The sequence below is a fragment of the Magnolia sinica genome, chromosome 2, assembly GCF_029962835.1.
Source record: "Magnolia sinica isolate HGM2019 chromosome 2, MsV1, whole genome shotgun sequence".
Classification (NCBI taxonomy): Eukaryota; Viridiplantae; Streptophyta; class Magnoliopsida; order Magnoliales; family Magnoliaceae; genus Magnolia; species Magnolia sinica.
The window spans coordinates 142,252-160,460 of record NC_080574.1 but is presented as its reverse complement, the minus strand read 5'-3'; the positions used below and the strand labels follow the sequence as shown (position 1 = coordinate 160,460).

Below are 18,209 nucleotides of genomic sequence, written 5' to 3'. Positions count from 1 at the left end.
AGATCCGAACTGGTCATCCACTGGGCTCCAGGAGGATTTGTACCCCAACAGTCGTCCTGATCTAAGCACTAGCCACCAATTTGAGGACCTACCCCTATTGACTTTGGACCATTGTTTGGACACTTTTTTTTTTTTTAAATTTCTTTTCCAACAATGGGTTTATAATCCTCTTGAGGCCCTAGAATTCTCAATTGATGAAAATTCTGAGGTAGGGACAGTGGGTATAAAATTCTCAAGACAATGAACAGTGGAAAATACCGTATCTGCAGGGATGGAGAAGGGTGCTGGGTATAAAAGAAAGAACCATAGTCACACAGCACTGGGTACTTTGGCCTGTGTAGCATGTTTAGAAAACCATCTCATTCCCAGATTTCTAAGCATGAATCAAAATCTATCTGCTGTGGATAGGGCTATCAATGGCTTGGATCTGGGTACACATATCAGGACTTGACCAACAGAATTGAATTCAGATACCATCGGGTTGGGATATGGAAAACTTGGGGCCAGGATATGGGTATCACAAGTACTAGTGATTTGGTTACACAGTGGATTCTCTATTACCGAAGGTCATTTCAAAAGGCACAAATTTTAACTAACACATACCTTTAAGCTAAGAACTGGTATATATCTATCTGGTGCCTGATGTGACTCAATCAGTCCATCTATAACTGAATCCAAATCCATTCAAGTCAGATTGGCTGGCCCGGTGCATCTCGAAGTGCCATCTAGTTCTTCTATTTTTCTCCCTTAAGTTGCGATTCTAATACAAGAATATTTGAAACGAGCATCTGCTCAAGGTGTTGTGAAGGAAAGATGAGTAATTAGTGGCCACCTGTCCCTTGTCAGTCAGCTGCACTTTAGGACTTCTTTCAGTATGTTGGGCCACTGGTAGATCTGTTTTTTTCCGTCTTTGTTGGCTACCCTGTCAGCATTTCTCTGCAGGTGAGAATTTGATTTGAAAGTTGTTCACAGTTGCCATTCTATGGGGTATTTGGAGAAGGGAATGTTAGAATCTTTGACTGCAAAGTGTCCTCAATTGCCGCCACCTGCTGCAATGGGATCTTGATTTTGTTGGCTAAGAGAGATAGGGGATCAATGGGATCTTGATTTTGTTGGCTAAGAGAGATAGGGGATCTATCGTCTATGGTTGATTTTCTGTTTGGGTAGCTCACCTTGGATGCCTCCGCATGCGTTTCTTCTCTATTCTTTGCTTTTTTTTAACTCTTCACATCCCTGAACCAGGGTGAGAAAGGGTCACCTCCTGCCATCAATCTCTGCTCCTAAGCCTTCTGGTGGGATTTTAACGAATTGGTCTTGCGGTGAACACACACACACATGCGCGCACGCGCGCAATACCAACATGATTCGAGAAGCCCACCCTGAATAGTTGGGATAAGACTTAGATGATGATTGTGAATGGTACCAAGAAGCATTTTGGTGAGGACATAATTATAATTGGACCTTGGAGTATAAGTTGAAAGTGATTTGCTGCAATTGCCAAGAGCATGAACAACACCTTTATTAACTTTATTGGAGATGACAGCGCATATAGAAATATCAGACAATATACAATTATGCATTTTAGCGTAAGTATAGCTTCAAATCAAATCCTCTCGGTCTTCCAGTGACCGCTTTCTCGCTTTCAAATTCTGCTGGAGGCTTTCGGGCAAAGGCAGCGTTCTTCCTCGACGAAACAGAACAGCAAGAGCCCTCATTTTGCGGCAAATATCAAATACCTGCAGATGAATAGACCAATGCCATCAAGCATCAACCAGTTAGCTGTAATCAGAGATAACAATGTCTCACCGATGCTGCCTCAAGTTCTGCAATGCCTTCACAACCTTGGCCTCCTCCCTGTAGTAGATCACAGTATCTTGCCGCATCGTGCTCATCTTCAAAGACCTGAAAATAACAGCTTCTTAGACACACACACACACAAATAAAAACAATTGTCAATTAAACAGTATTCCATCGACAACTTTGCCATGGTGCATCACATAATACGGATGCATCTCAACATCCACCAGCCAAATTACACTATGCCCAAGGCTAAACTAATTTCAGTAAATAGCAGTGCAGCGGTAATTAGGAATAGATAAAATAATTAATGTTTTGAAAACCAAAAATTCAGAAATAACAAGTCTACAGTATGAATTGGATCAATCTAACGGTTATCTCTAGGAAGAATCATGACAATGGTAACTGGCAAGTGCGACAGGTGCTTGGAAGGAGGGGAGCTCAAATCCAGAGCAAGAAAACCATCTTGAATAGATGGCTCATGTAAATAAAGCTCAAGAAATCTTTTTTCTTTTTAATGATGATGAATTTATTAAAAGGCCGAAGCCAAAAGCATAATACAAATACAAAAAGAAAAATTACAACTTGACCCAATTATCTGGAAATTGCTCAATCATCTTAAGATGCATCCGGCCACTCCTTATCATAGATTTCGCTTTTTGAAAGATCACTGAAGCATTCCTTTTCTGATTATTAAAGCAGCGATCATTTCTTTCTAACCAAATACACCAGAGACCTGCTATAAGGGACATGCGCCAAATGTATGACCCAATCTTTCCCTTACCCCCACCATGCCACGCCATGAAGAAACTACCAATTGAGCTTGGAAGCACCCAATCAACTCTGAACAATTTAAAAAAGCGATCACACATTTTTTGCAAAGGAACAATGAAGAAAAAGATGACCCACCGATTCCGCTCTTGAAAGCACAATACACATTTGGAAGAAACATCTTTCTTTTTTGAAGATTATCCATTGTTAGAACCTTCTTACAACCCACTAACCATGCAAACGCCACCGCCTTTAAAGGGGCACCATATTGCCAAATATGAGCTGTTGGATTCTTCTCTTCTAAAGTGCTACCTCCACTCATGACTTTATAAAGAGATTTTATTGAAAATATTCCAGACTTGTCATACAACCAATCCATGGAGTCTTTTTCTGAAAGCGACAGCTGCACATTGGATAAGAGCTGAAGCAAACTAGAAAGCTCATTAATCTCTTCATCCCCTAAATCCCTTCTACATGGAGGGATCCAAGTGACTTGCTCCCCTTGCATAGAGAAAAATTTATCAACGCTCATTCCCCTCTCCAATGCGATTCCCGCTAATTGCAGAAAGATGTCACTTAGCTTTTGGTCCCTTACCCAAATATCTTCTCAAAACCTTATGCCTCTTCCATCTCCCAAATGGAACCCTATCCCTTCCTGGACCATCCTTTCTGACAATGCCACCCTATGCCAAAGATATGAAGACCTATATAGGGAAGATGATCTTGTCCACCCACTGCTTGCGTCTACCCCATATTTTCTTCCCGGTACCTCCCTCCATAATGAGCCCTCTTCTCCACCAAATCGCCAAACCCATTTCCCCAACAATGCCAAATTCATAATCTTCAAACTCCTTAATCCTGCTCCCCCCTTGATCCCGAGGCTTGCATGCTTCCTCCCACTTCATTACATGAAATTTATGTTTATCTTCCACCCCTCTCCATAAGAAGTCCCTCCTTAACTTTTCCAGCATTTTTAATACCGATTTCAGGCATTTAAATAATGACATATAATACACCGGAAGATTTGACATTGTCGCCTCTATCAGAGTTAACCTAGCACCCAAAGATAAGTCTCCTCCCTTCCATTGCGATAGTTTACTTTCAAATCTATCCACCACTTTATCCCATAATTATTTCACAGGCTTCTGATACAGAGAGGAAGGCTGAGATACGTAGTCGGAAGAGTTCCCTTCCTACACCCAAAGATACCGGTAAAATATTCGACCTTCTTGGCGATCCCCACTCCCAACCCTTAAAAAAACTAGAGAAAAATCATGAGAGACCAAAGTGATGGTTTATGAGTTAGTAACTTGTATGTACAGAAAAAATGATGGTCCAGTGCATGAATATGGTGAAGTCAACACACCCTATGTTATATTTCCAGTTTCTTGATGTTATATTTGATCTCTGAGAAGTTTATGTTACATTCCCATTAATAGATCATTTACTCCAATGGTTCCATTAAAGATAGTTCCCTTAAAGTATCTACTGGAGAAGCATAACCGTGAAATGTTTCTGTCAATGGATCCTGTTTCAATAATACAAGGCTCCCTCAAAATGTAATAAAAGTGAAGGTTCAAAGTCAATGTTCTTTTAATAAATTGTAAAGAGGGTAATACCATGTAGCATTTTTCACGGAAAGCAAACAAAGAATTAAGAACTGCAAGTTTCACCCTCATGCAGATGGTAAAGGCACTCATTAAATGAAGAAAAATAGCTGCTGAGAGCTAGTCTATCTGATGAATAAAGAAAAAATAAAATAAATAAAGCACCAGTACACATCATGCTAAGGGAACCCCGTAAAAGAAATTTGCATTTGCCCAATCACTTTGTAACATTACATTTCCAGATTATATGAATGCCGTGCAGAAGAAAGATTATCTCCAAACTAGACCAAGAGTACAGCAAAAGAAAGCCATCAATACTTACAAGGACTCCTTCCCTGATATCCTCAACAAGCATATGGAACTTTGTGCTGGTCCTGGGCTTAGCTGTATTTCCAATTTCTGATCTCCATTTTCCACCTTTAGAAAACAGTAGCCCAAGCTCTCTTTCGACCTCACTGTAGAAAACACAAGAAAATTAGCTTGTATATGACAAGGTTTGACAAGAGGGAGGTAGGGAGGACCTGCGACTTCTTCGTGTTTTCATTGTGCACAGTTGATTTTCCCTTTGGGTCAGCACATAAACAGGTTTTGATGCTTCTCTCCATGGATTGGCCTCCAAAACTAGAGAAGAGTGGAAGAGAAAATATTATGAAGGGGTCTACTTTGTCCAAGTAAACGAATATGAACAGAAATGTTGATAAATCACAACAGCCACTCAGGTCTCCACAACACAGAGTAACATAGACCAAATAATTAGTTAATAAATTCGTACTAAATACTAATATCCATGTAGAAGTACAAGCAGTGTTCAAAGTATCGGCATCGCTACAAGTTTCGCTGACCAGTGATATGGAAACAATATTGATATCACCAATAATATCGTTGATAACTAGAAATGCAGAGAAAAATGGGGAAAACGGTGGAATTTTCAGTGAAACTTCAAGAGATGCTAAAATACACATATTTGCATATTTAAGAATTTTAAAAAAAGAAATGTAAAAAGAATGCATGCACAATAAGTTTCTATTTAATGGGGGGCTAAAAGAATGTGCCGTCGTAAGAAACAATCTAACCATCCCATCCATCCCATCTAACCATCCAACCATCCCATCTAACCTTTCATCCAAACATCCATCGATTTTGCAAAATATCAACAACTCATGAAATTTTGCCAAGAAATCATCAACAACTGAAAAGCAAAATGAAAGATTGTGGTCTCGATATTGTGCATGTTGCGATAACAATAATATCGAGATATTATCTATATTATTAGTGAAAAATTGAACATTGGAAACAACCATGCCCATAAAAAAAATTTTGAAACAGATTTTTTTTAATGAACTTTTTTTTTTTTTTTTTTTGTGATGTCTTTGTTGGCAATATTGAAATATCGCTGATACACTAGTGCTACGAGCGTCACCTAGAATTTACACAATCGAAAATATTGGCAATATCGATACATTAGTGATATAAGCGACACGTGGAATTTACACAATTGAAAGTTTTGGCAATATCAACAAATTGGCGATACTTAACGATATATCAGAGATATTTCGATAATATCAGAGATAATTCGAACAATGAGTACAATATGATTTGTGTTAATGATGTACCCTATATAAGAACCCAATTTTGCAAGCTGAAAGAACATTATGCTGTTTAATGGTGGGCTAACTAGTTCTCTTTTATTTAATGGAAAATATGAGAATTTATACTCAAAACAAAAACAGAACACAACCAATAAAAGAGGGCAAATTCCACACATACAATGGCTGCAGGTGAACTACAGATTGGCATCTAAATTTCAAATCATCATCATCATCTAAGCCTTATTCCAACCAATTGGGGTTGGCTACTAACATCTAAATTTCAAATTCAATAAGGAAAATAGTAACTATTTAAAGATTTTAAGTCTTATAAGATCTTTCCAAAATAAATAAAATATCTCAATTATGGGCTTTTACATCCAGCCCCGCATACGGGGTCCATCTAATGGTGATGGATGGTGAAATATGCACCAATTCCCCTGGCTTGGAAAGAATTTGTCCTTGAGTTGATAGCGGCTAACAATCCATTGGATTGAGCGGACTTTACAACATGTCTCCCTTGGCTGTGGTGGCAGCTGATGGTGAAGGCCTATGAGTTGGATCAGGATTGCTTACATAGGATGGCTCCATAGATCACGGTACCCGTCTTTTGTCTTTCCACATTCTAGGCGTCAGCTCCCCCTTCTACAGTAATGGACTTGTGAGTCTATCAAATCCTTGTTGACAACTTGTTGTCCTTATCACTGTTAGTCTCTGATTTATGCTCTTTAATTGTTGTTGAGATGGTATCAACATGTCCATTTCAACTTTGACATATCCTTGTCTACTCCATTAACTAATCATTCATTCCTTCATTGATAGGTTTGTCCTCAATCCACCAAGGGACTCGTCATATGTATCTTCTTGGATCATGGCGCTGTCGCCAGCATGTCGTTCATCAAATCTTTAGACACTCTTCTAATGAATCTTGGATTATTCTTTGAAATTCTCAGATACTTTCTAAAACTCAACCTTCTCAAGTTCCACATCATAAATGTCATCACAATCCTCGAATTGGTTCTCTCTCTTTTCCTTTTTCAACATTAATGTCCATTTTATAAGATGAGGAAGATATTTCCTTGAAATGGGCATTAATTTAAAAGAAAAGAGATGACCAAAGAGCACCTTTAGAACTGCCAGCATCTTCTGGGATGCTACCACCTTCTCGCGCACAAGGAGGCCTCCTTGATGTTGTGAAATTATCCAAGAGCTTTCCTTCCATATAATCATATCTCCTTACTATTTCCTCAATGAAATTCTTCTGGTTCAAAGAAATACTACTTCCTCCAACATTCATATCTCCTAAACATTCTTGTTGCTCGCTCACTCGCAGAAAATATGGAGACCATCCTTGTGCCATCTAAACAAAGCAGTACTTGCTTTCAGATTTTATCCCTTTTGAATTTAGATTCATTAAATGCAACGCATTAAAGCACAAAAGTATAACTGAACTCGCGGAAAATATGGAGACCTTCCTTGTGCCATCTAAACAAAGTAGTACTTGTTTTCAGATTTATCCCTTTTGAATTTACATTCATAAAATGCAACACATTAAAGCACAAAAGCATAACTGAATAAAATATTCCAAAGAGGATGGAAGGATTAAATCAAAACAACCAATGAGAATTCTAATGATATTTACACTTCCATGGAAAGACGGCCACTCCACAGGTGAAAGTGAGTTGGCTATGGCTTATTAAGCCATGTTAATTAAGTGTAAGAGTTAGTTACTCATGACTTTTTGAACAAATTCTTCTTTGGCATGTTCATCACTTTTTAATGGGCCACTTTACAGGGTATCAAATGAGGCCCTAAATGACACAACATTGGTCTTGTTCAAGAACTTACTCAATGGGTTTTTGCAGAAAGCATGTATGGTTGTAACCAGTATTTTAGTTATCACTGATATTATTGCTAATATCAGCATAATATCGCAGTAGTGTAAGACGGCCTGATCCAACCCTAAATAAATGGGGTATTTAAAAGGGGCAGATTTATGCAAGCATTAACAATAAAAATTCAATATTATACATCATAAAACAAGAAGGAACTAAGGAAAACTCAGCAATGATCATGGCCACCCATGACAAACACATTGTATTGAACCTTAAAATCTAAATTTAGTCGGATCCAGCAAAAGATAGGACTTTCTCATTGCAATAGGTCCGTCTAACGATCCAAGCGGATTTCTTAATCTAGGAAATAGGAATTTTCTGGATTGAAAAATCTGAAAAATTCAGAAAAATTGATGGTTATTTGATTGTAGTTCAAATATAGGGTCTTGGGTAATGGGATTTGAAGAAGATCAAAATATGTATATGTGGGGATCTAGATCTTCCAAGATCTAATGATTTGGATTGAAAAGAAAAATGATCGGCTTCTAGATCTAGAGAATTTAGAAGAAAATGAAGAAAAGAGGTTTAAAGAAAAAATACCTTCAAAGAATAAAGAAAGAAAGAGAATGAGAAGATGAGAAATCACTTCTATAGGCCTTACGCCTTCTTCCGATCACTAGAAGTAGAATACAGAATTGTTCGGCCTTGAAGAAGTAAAAGCTCTCTTTTTTCATAAACATAACATAGCACCCCTCTGAGGTTTAGGACAAAACACCCTGATAAATTCGGAATTACAATTACCAAAATACCCCCATTAAAAAAAGTTTCTTTTTAAAAAAAGAAATTCGCACAAAAAATTGTGCATGCACTGTCTCATTACTCAAATAAATAAAATATTCATAAGATAAACTCAAATCCAAGATGCCCGATGGGCCCCAATGATAGTGCAATGAGGTGGGCCGTGATAATCCAACGGTTTGATCACACCATCCTCGCAATCCAACGGTCCAAATATCTCCTTCAAGCAACTTACGCACATCACGAACACGTGTAAGGTCTTCAACCACTAGAGACCCGACTTGTACCCGTCATCTAACCACATTGACACAGGTAATGCACGCCTCCTGTGTTGATATACTTTGAATGGTCTGATGTCTGTATCACGTAGCAATGCAGATGCCACTGGAAATGCTGATTTTCCTAAGTACCAGCGAAATATTGTTAATGTATCGATTACCCAAAAATCGCCTCTTTACAAAATCTACCCTGTAATGATTGTCTTGATGATAATGTTGCTGAAAACGTGTGCAAATACTGCGTGATAATATGATTTTTATTTTATTTTAGGGATCTAGTTGGGGACTGGATTTCGATCACTCCTCTTAACATTTTTATGAATCAAATCCCTCATTTTGGAGGAAAAATCAGGAAAGGAAAACAACGTGTATAAATACTGCTAAAATTTAAATAAATAACTAAAAAAAAAAAAAGAAACTAGGAATATTTATTTAAAAATTTTTGGAGATCCTGTTGGAAAATGGATTTCGACCACTCTTCAATTTTCTTGAATCAAATCCCTCATTTGGGGGGAAATCGAGAAGGGGGAAAACATGTGCAAATACTATGAAAATCGAAAAAAAAAAAGAAATAGATTTTTTTAAAAAGTTTTTCTTTTAGGATCCAGTTGAGGAGTAGATTTCAACCACTCCTCTTCAATTTTTGAAAAAAAAAATTATTTAAATTTTAATTAAATTTTCAAACAAGTAAAAACAAATTTGATTAAATAATAATAATAATAATAATAATAATAATAATAATATTGTTTCATGAAAACTTTTTAATTTTTTCTATTTATGGGATGGGATGTTGATGAGGGATGTGTTGCATTTTTTAATGAAAAAATCTATTTTGAAGTTTTAAAAATTATAAGTTTAAAAAAAAAAAAAGTTTACTTTTAAAAAATAATTATACCATTTCATAATTGTGTATGCTCATATTGAGGATGTCTGATACATGTATGTGTGGATGTGTGCATTGATGGATGGACGAATGGATGTGTTATGGATGGGATGGATGGATGTGCTATGGATGTAAGTATCATGCATGAATGGATTGATAAGTGTCGGTGAATGCATACATGCAAGTATGTATGTATGTGTAGATGGATGGATGGATGATGTACTTATGTGCATGGATAAGTTTTTGTTACTATTGCACAGGTTTTATTTTTATGACAACACATGGTTTGGGCCCTTATTAAAATGGAAACTTATCATTGGTGTTTAAAATATCGGTATCATGTTATGTATCGCAACCTTGGGATACAAATACGTCTCAGTTATCTCACAAGATATATCATTTGTATCGGGTAATTTATAGCTCTTTTTGTGAAACATATGGAAACATTGGGAAAATGGTTGAATTTTTCAAAGAAACTTCATGGATAGTTTAAAAAGACTTTAATACACACTTTTAAATCATAACATCTCAAAAAAGAAGTGCACATAATAGGTTTTTTTTTGTATGGGGTCCTAAGCTATGCTCTCTGATTGAACTAATACAACTACATTCAAATTGAATGCATAACATTTAGAGTGTATGTGATGATCATTTCATCAAACACTTCTAAATACTTCAAAACTCAATTGACAACTGGTTGAAGGGAAATTCCAATATATATATATATATATATATATATATATATATATAAAAACAATTTTTTAATTAAAATTTATTTTTATTTTTTGAAAATTGACCAGGACAATAAATTAGTAGACCAGCCCTCATACATGCTTGATTTCATGTTTGGAGTGGAACATTGCAAGCAAATTAGGAGAAACTGGAGAAATTTTGAATTTTCTCCAAATTTTCCCAAATCGGACCACCAATATTCAAAATTTGAAATTAGAGTGTATGTGATGATCATTTTATCAAATACTCCTAAATACTTCGAAATTAGTCTCAATTGATAGCTGGTTGAAAGAAAATTTTGAAAAACAAAACATAGAAAACATGAAAAACAATGGATATCGAAATCAAAGCTCCAACTCCATGATTTTTCATACAAAACAGGAAGAACCAATGGATTTATAACTTTTTGACACTGATTTTACATAATTTCAATTAAAAAAAGGATCAGAAATTGAAAATGCTCGTGGGATCAAACATGTGGGATATATCGGCATTACCTGTGCGTTTCGTATCGCATAGGTGGGATACAAGATATATCGTGGGATATATCAGCCAATATCGTCAATATTTAAAACATTGGTTACGGCCACCGTTACCATTATAAAATACCTTGAATTAAAGTTATATATGATTTATGGAAAACATGTATGGTCATGACGTGATCCCCTATCATTTTTAATTTTAATACTTCATTGAATTGATAGTTAGGATTAGAAGTAATAGATGGATATGATTATACTTGGTTACTTTTTCTTTAAGAAAAAAATGTATAATGTTCGAAGACTCTTTATGAGCAAAGGGTGATTATTTTAATGAATTAATGGTAATTTTCATGCGATAGGATTTAACACTATTGCAGTGATGCCGTTAGAGCCCTTGTGGTGCGATGCCATTGTGCTATGGGTCAAGAAATTCCATTTATCTTTTTTTTTTCTTTCTTTATTGCTATAGTTTATTTGCTTATTTAGGAGTGTAGGAAGATAAGAGCTTTAGAATGGGATTTATTTTTGGATTTGATTCAATTTAGTTCCTTTTTCTTCAGGTTATTGCATCATAGGTGTATTGGTAATTTGTGCCTTGCTTTCTTCTCTTCCCATGGTTTGCTCAAATCCTAAGGAAGTATCTTAAAGGCAGAAGTCAAGAGCATCGTGGCTCATAGAGTGGGGCAAAAACACAACTTTCTTCCTGGTAGGGGTGTACACGAACCGAGCTAGCTTGGTTAGCTCGCTCGACTCGACTCGAAAAAGCTCGATTCGACTCGGTTCAAGGCCGAGTTCGAGCAGAGTCAAGCTGATTTTTTGAGCTCAAAAATGAGTTTGAGCCCCAGCTCGACTCGACTCGGATCAAATCCAACTCGAATCGAACTCGGATTGAACCAGTTTGGTGACTCGGTTACTTTGCCATTGATGTTGCTCACCAACTGTTTGATAAAATGACTCAACAAGATGCGGCTGGTGGCAAGGAAGGTTTGGCCGATGGCAAGCAAGGTATGTACATTAAACAAATACCTTTTTTTTCTCTCTCTCTCTTTTTTTTTTTTTTTTTTAATTTGGTTACTTAGAAGGTGTTTGATAAAACACCCGTAAAACCGTTGTTTTTGTTTGTAAAACAGTGGGTTTTTGAAGTTGTAGTTCAGGTAGTTCAGGTGTTTGTGGATATGCCTCAATGGCGAACTCGGCTCGAACTCGGCCCGAGCTGCTAACCGAACCGAGCCGAGCTGGCCAGTCAGGCTCGAGGATCGAGCCGAGCCGAGTTTGAGCTAAGGTCAGCCAATGTTCGAGCTGAGGCCACGACTCGATGTACACCCCTACTTCCTGGTGTTTGGGGAATGTAAGACATCAGAACATCCCTTAAGATGAGCACCTTCCTCAAAGTGATCTTCAACTTGATGCTTCTTGGACCTACAACCTTAGTGAAGGAAGTTTTACCCATAAAGAATTCCATCCCAAGAACACCCCCCCAAGATGCTACTGTCACAAGTGGCATGTTCGGTGGCATCGGTCCATGCACCAATCTTTTTCGTTTTCTAATACATTGGCTTTAGTAACCATCGCTATAAGGTTTTCTTAAGGATTGCATTTTTAGGTTTTGCCTTTCTTATGATTGAATTCCTTCGCATGATGTCCAGACTCCAAGCTATCCACAAATGAAGCAATTACCCTATTTCGGTTCCTTCTTGAACTTTTATGTCTTAGACCTCCAAATTTATCCATCTTCTTGTTTTTCTTTTTAGGCTTTTCCTCAAGATTGAATTCGATCACCTGTACCTTAGGTTGCATTTTCATTTGTTCACTCTTCTTATTGCAAACTATTGATTCCTCCCCAATTGAAGGGTACTGCAATGTGTTCAAGGGGCATATCTTGTGATTGAGATTATTGCAATACTATTTCCATGATTGTGGTTGTTTCGCAATAATTTGTTATCACATGGAAGTTTTCAACTAACTTCATTCCCGTGGTGGTAATTTCGTTTGTTATAAGTTGAAATTCATGCACTAAGGCAAGATTTGGCTCATGGCTAAACAGTTTAATTCTAGGTAATTACTTACTAAGAATTGTTTTTGTACTTGCTTCCTTAATTAGGTACGTTTTCATCAATCAATCTCATATTTCTTTAGCAATTATGGATTCAATGTAAAGATTGAAGAGTTTATCGTGAAGAGCATTCGGGATGTGATGATGGCACATGCAATCATCATCCACCCACTTTTGAATCCTCATATGAGGGCTCAACTAAAACGTAGGCAACTTTGAGTTGCTTCAACAAGAACTTAGCTTTTTATAGTGGTGCAACTGAATAATGGGAAGGATCCGCCAAAACATAGGCAGCTTCAATTTAAGCACGTGAGCACAAACAAAGTAGAGGAGAACATTTCTTTAAATTTGCTTCATTTCAAAGGTGCATTCATATTACTCATGTTAGCCCTTATATAAGCTTAAGAAGTATGTATAAGGAAGACTCATAATGTCATTGACAACCAATGACTTATTACAAACATAGAAAAGAAATTAAAAAAAGGAATAAGAATGCAATTAAGAATATTTGACTAATGGATTATTGCACAGCTAGCTGATTAATTCCACTGGCTAGTTGCCTAAATAGGTTAGCTACCTAAATAGGAGGCTTGAGCCTCCTTATTAATGGACCGGCTATTGGAGTTGGGGTTGAGCTTAATGGGCTTGGGCCTGGCCCATATTGTCACGAGTGTTACTATGTTAAAAGATGAAGACCATTCTTAGTGGCACATTGAATTGTTGCATCTTGAAGATAATTGGCACCTCCCACCAGTGTAAGGAAGCCTTGATGCACCATTATCGAGATTCAACTAAGCATACACTTTGGTCTTACAACCAGAAATTGTTGGTCTTTGATTTGCACTATCAAAGATTGCTTGTTATGAACCTCATACAAAATGACCATAAATGCGATTATTCACAATCGCGAAAGCCATGGCTTGAATGATGATAAGATTTCATGAGTGATGGAAGGATAAGGGCCTCTTAAGTCTTAATCACTACATCAAACCATTTCCATAACTTGAGCAGCTTTTGGACATTTTTACCCCACAGTTTTGTAGGGCAGAAAACTTTGAATATTCAAAGAACATTGAAAGGCATTTTAAATGAAGTCAAAGGTATCTTGGGAACTAGAAAAAGTGGTTGTTGTCCGGTGTATGATTCAGATTTCGAAGGCAAAGGGCCTACAACGGCTTGGATTTTATCACATTTTTCTAATTCTTTGATAAGAGTACCTTTTATGGGGCCCACGACCCACCTTGATGATAGTGTGAAATCGGTACTATAAATCTCTTCAGCTAGCTCATGTTAGAAAGTAAGCCCAAAAACGAAGCAAATCTAAAGGCTCGAGTGGGCCATAGCATGGGATAATGTGAAGATGGGTTGCCCATCTTTGAAATCATGAGCACTCATCAGCCGCGCCTTTGCTATAATTTCTCCCTTTTTTCTCCCCCTTTTATAATTTTTCCATCATTTTCTCTCTTATCTACCCTCTCTATGTGCGAGTTGCGGATGGGGATGCAATGGGTTAGGCAGCTTGAAGAGCACAACCCATCTTTGGACCGGACTTGGACCTATCAGCTTGGCCAATGGGCCGGGCACAGCCGTAGCATTTGTGGCCTGGTCAATTTTGAGCCCAGGCTTGGGCTCGTGTCATTTTAGCATGACCTAGCTCAATGCTATGTGGCTTCAAGGGCACTTAGGTGATTTTAATATGTATGGCAAGTGGCAACCTAAGTTCCTAACCCAAGCTCCTCTCTCTTTTCTCCAAAAGCCTCCAACCCATCTCTTCTCTCATTCCCTTTTTTTGTCTCAATTAAAAAACTAAGTAATGAATGCACTCTCCTTTTCCCTCACGGAAGTTCTCTACACCTTCTCCATCAATGGAGAATCTATTGCTGTTGATGTTGCAGCTCTAGATTTTGTTGTTGTCAACAATTCTCTGTTGCTTTCCACCACCAACCTCGGCTCGCATAGATTAGCCCGACCTGGTCAAACTTGGGCACAACCAATTTCTTTGGGCTTAGGCTTGGGCCTACTATGCTAGACCTAGTCCAGTCTCGAGCTTTAAACCCATAGTGTCACCACCGCCATCTGCAAATGCACCCTTGAAGGGTGCATGGGTGGCAGATGTGTAGTTAATAGCAACTTTTGGTTGAAACAAGGGCATTTTTTTAAATGACGGTGAGTCTTGGGTTATAGCCATTTGAGCACTTGTGCAGCTAACCTGTGCTGGATAGCAGCATTAAGTGCTTGGAGCAGTATCGTCCGTCAAGTGTGCTGTGGGCACCACCCATAGCGCCACCAGTGCAGCGCCTCATGACAAGAAAGTGAACCTGTGAAGTGTGACAAACATAGCCAAGGATGACGTTGTGTCTGAGTGTGCGCGCGCGTATTGTGGTGCAATGCATCCCATCAAACGGTAAGACTGGAGGCATTTACATGTTGGTTCCCTTTCTTACACATATGGGATGTGGGGAAAAAAGAAAAGCATATTGATAATAACAATAACAATAATAATAATAATAATAATCATCGCTACATTAAAATTCGGAGGAATATGGAATTTGAAATAACGGGCTTCTGCCGAAACATGTAATAACAATAAATAGGCCTTCCAACAACTGAAGAGGGAAGTTAAGTCCCATACTCATCGCCAATAGTTCTGTTAATGACTCCCTAACCATAGACTAGGCTCAGGGTATGAGTCCTGAGTCCTCACTCCCTCTGGGCCTGTATTACTCAGGAAGTGCTGAAACTATTCTCAAACATTAAAAGAAGAGAAAAGAAAAGAATTACCCAGTTGCCATCAGCCCTTCCTAATCAGCTAACTGATCCCAATATTTGTTCATGTCTCAACATACCCATCATTTCCTAGATTTCCCAACAAAACAAGGATCTTTTTTCTTTTTCTTTTTTTGGAAAGATAAGAAAAACAGGATCTTCTCCAAGATAACCCAAAATACTCGGGTCTCCATCAGGCAAGATTTGTATCACAAGTTAATCAGTGCAAAGAAAAAGAAAGAAGAAGAAAGAGATGTTGAGGGCAATACCATCATAGCTGCTGCAATCTATGGTCTGTTCTAAGTGTCGGCGCATATCGTAGGCGCGGGAAGATACCTGCTTCACGAACTCATCGGAGGTCCCTGGAATACTTCCGTCCATGTGAAGTGCCTTTTCCAGATCGTTACCGTCATCTTCCCCAGCATCCCCTCCTCGGGTGCTGGATCCGCATGCGGTCGTTTCTCTTCTTCGTCCCCTTGGGGTCATTGAACAAGGTTCGGGGAAGTGAGAAATGGGTGTGCTTGTGCTCAAGAAAGAGGAAAACGATGCGGCAGGTATACGATCATGTCTTCTTCTAGGGCAGGTGAAGAACATCCTCCGTCTCGGCCACTGTTGATATACGATCGACATGGAGGGGGAAATAGACGGCAGGGATTCCATTTCTTTCTTCTGCCAATCCAATCAGGCACGCAACAAACACAGAGATACAAGGAGAGAGAGGAGAAGGCGGTTTTAAAGACGACTGCCGTGTGTTCCTCGCGCTCCTTAAGTAGATTTTTTTTTCTTTTCTTTTCCTAATACGGCGGATGCGTACCAAAGAGTCGGACCTGGATTGCGTGGTGAACCCAACACAGCCTAGCGACGTGGTGTGATGACTCGGGCCAACCTGATGTATGTGTTTTATTTTTTCCGGCTCATTTCAGGCATGATCTCAAAACTGAATAATATTCATCAAAGCTCGTGTGAAAGCTCATGTGGACCACATCCCAATGCCCACCGTTTAAAAACTTTTGGAGGCACAGAAGTTACGGGATTTCCACGTGGTGCAATGTGGAACCGGCGTGAAGGTACAATGTCCCTTAGCATGTCATTCATGGGGGTGAATCACAGCAGCAATGTCTCGCACCTGGATTCTTGTTTACAAATATCCCAATCAGACATCCGTGCTTATTCCTTCCGGTAAAACCAATTAGTCCTATTTTATCTACATAATGATAGGTTTCATTTGCATTTGATGTCACTAAGACTCACTTATTACCGAACAATATCAATTCAACTTTATTTTGATTTCAAAATATTATAAATTAATGTAAGGATGATGGGATCCACGCAAACGAATGAGTTCAATCTCTCTTGGGCAAAGATTAGATTTAGTGTCGTTTTACTAGAGTTGTATTCGACTCGAATTGATTAAACATTTGTGAACCCAGGCACCAAGCTAGCCAGACTAAGACTAAATCGGTAAATATTGGGTTGACTGTTCAGGCACAATTTGTTATAGCAATTAGGCTATTTTAAAAAGGAAGGGCTATTTATTTTTAATGTGATTTTTTAGCCTTGGAGCCAATGACTTTTCTTCCAAAGATGATAATAGGTCAAGTTTCTCAATAAAATAATAAAGATCAGACATAGTTAAAAATAATATTAGATTGTCAATTTTATTAATCAGAATGTTAAAGTAGTACAATCAACGAGTGAAAATAAACTAAGCAAAATAAAAAATACAATACTAATGTTAGATTGTGCTGGTAAAACAACCATGGAAACTATCAAACGGCTGTGAAACGATTGTAGTATGAAGTTGACAAGATATGATTAGAGATGTATCAAGGACTAGATAATCTAGGGTTCAACAACTTGGTCATGGATATTTAATCTACTTCTAAGTACATGTTGCAGTGATACACTAGATAGTAGTGAAACTAAGCCAAACTAATGGCTCCAAACTTGGAGCAACATGTTTGGACAGAAAGTAGAGTGACTAAGTTAAGAAGTGAAAATTAATAAACATACATAAGTACAAGGGATAAGGATAGCTTTATAAATTAATTGTTATTAGCGAAGTTTTAGAACTTTTATTTGCATGCTACTTTTATAGATTTGGAAAAGCAATGGCTTTATATAAGACACAACAATGTGAGAGATTTTAATAGTTAATTGTGTAAATTTTATTAATTATTCATATAAGTGTAGTCCATGATATTAGAGCACGTGTATAAAAAATTACACACATCTTTTACTATTTTAGCCATCCATAGAAAAGTTCACTAAAGTCTTCATGTCACTTAATTCTTATATAAGAAATATTGTCGGAATCCTCATGTCATTATTGGACTCTTCCACTTAGAGTGAGTTACTTTTTTGTGCCACTAATATTCAATGCTTACTTTGATGAGACTTACTTTGTATGATTGCTTTTAATGAAACTTTAGCATTTAATACTCCTACAAAAACAGCTCTAACCCCCCCCCCCTTTGAAGTTCATCTATAATAAGTATTCTGAATTGTTTGATTTAGCTGTCATAGGCTGAGTATAAACAGCCTGATTCACAACATCGTGAGCCATGTCACAGTGAACAATGGAGATGGGACGTCAACCATTGGTTTGTTTGTGGTGCCAC

At 37.8% G+C, this 18,209-nt stretch overlaps 1 protein-coding gene across 1 annotated transcript; it reads right to left on the bottom strand.

The window, feature by feature from the left end:
- Window positions 1-1,502: 1,502 nt before the first annotated feature.
- LOC131230813 (uncharacterized) lies at window positions 1,503-16,331 on the bottom strand. Its single transcript, XM_058226813.1, has 5 exons — window positions 15,858-16,331; window positions 4,697-4,796; window positions 4,498-4,630; window positions 1,807-1,902; window positions 1,503-1,736 (listed from the first exon to the last, which is right to left on the bottom strand). The coding sequence occupies exons 1-5, from the start codon at window positions 16,246-16,248 to the stop codon at window positions 1,599-1,601; spliced, it is 858 nt and encodes a 285-aa protein (XP_058082796.1). The 5' UTR covers window positions 16,249-16,331; the 3' UTR covers window positions 1,503-1,598.
- Between the last annotated feature and the right edge of the window lie 1,878 nt (window positions 16,332-18,209).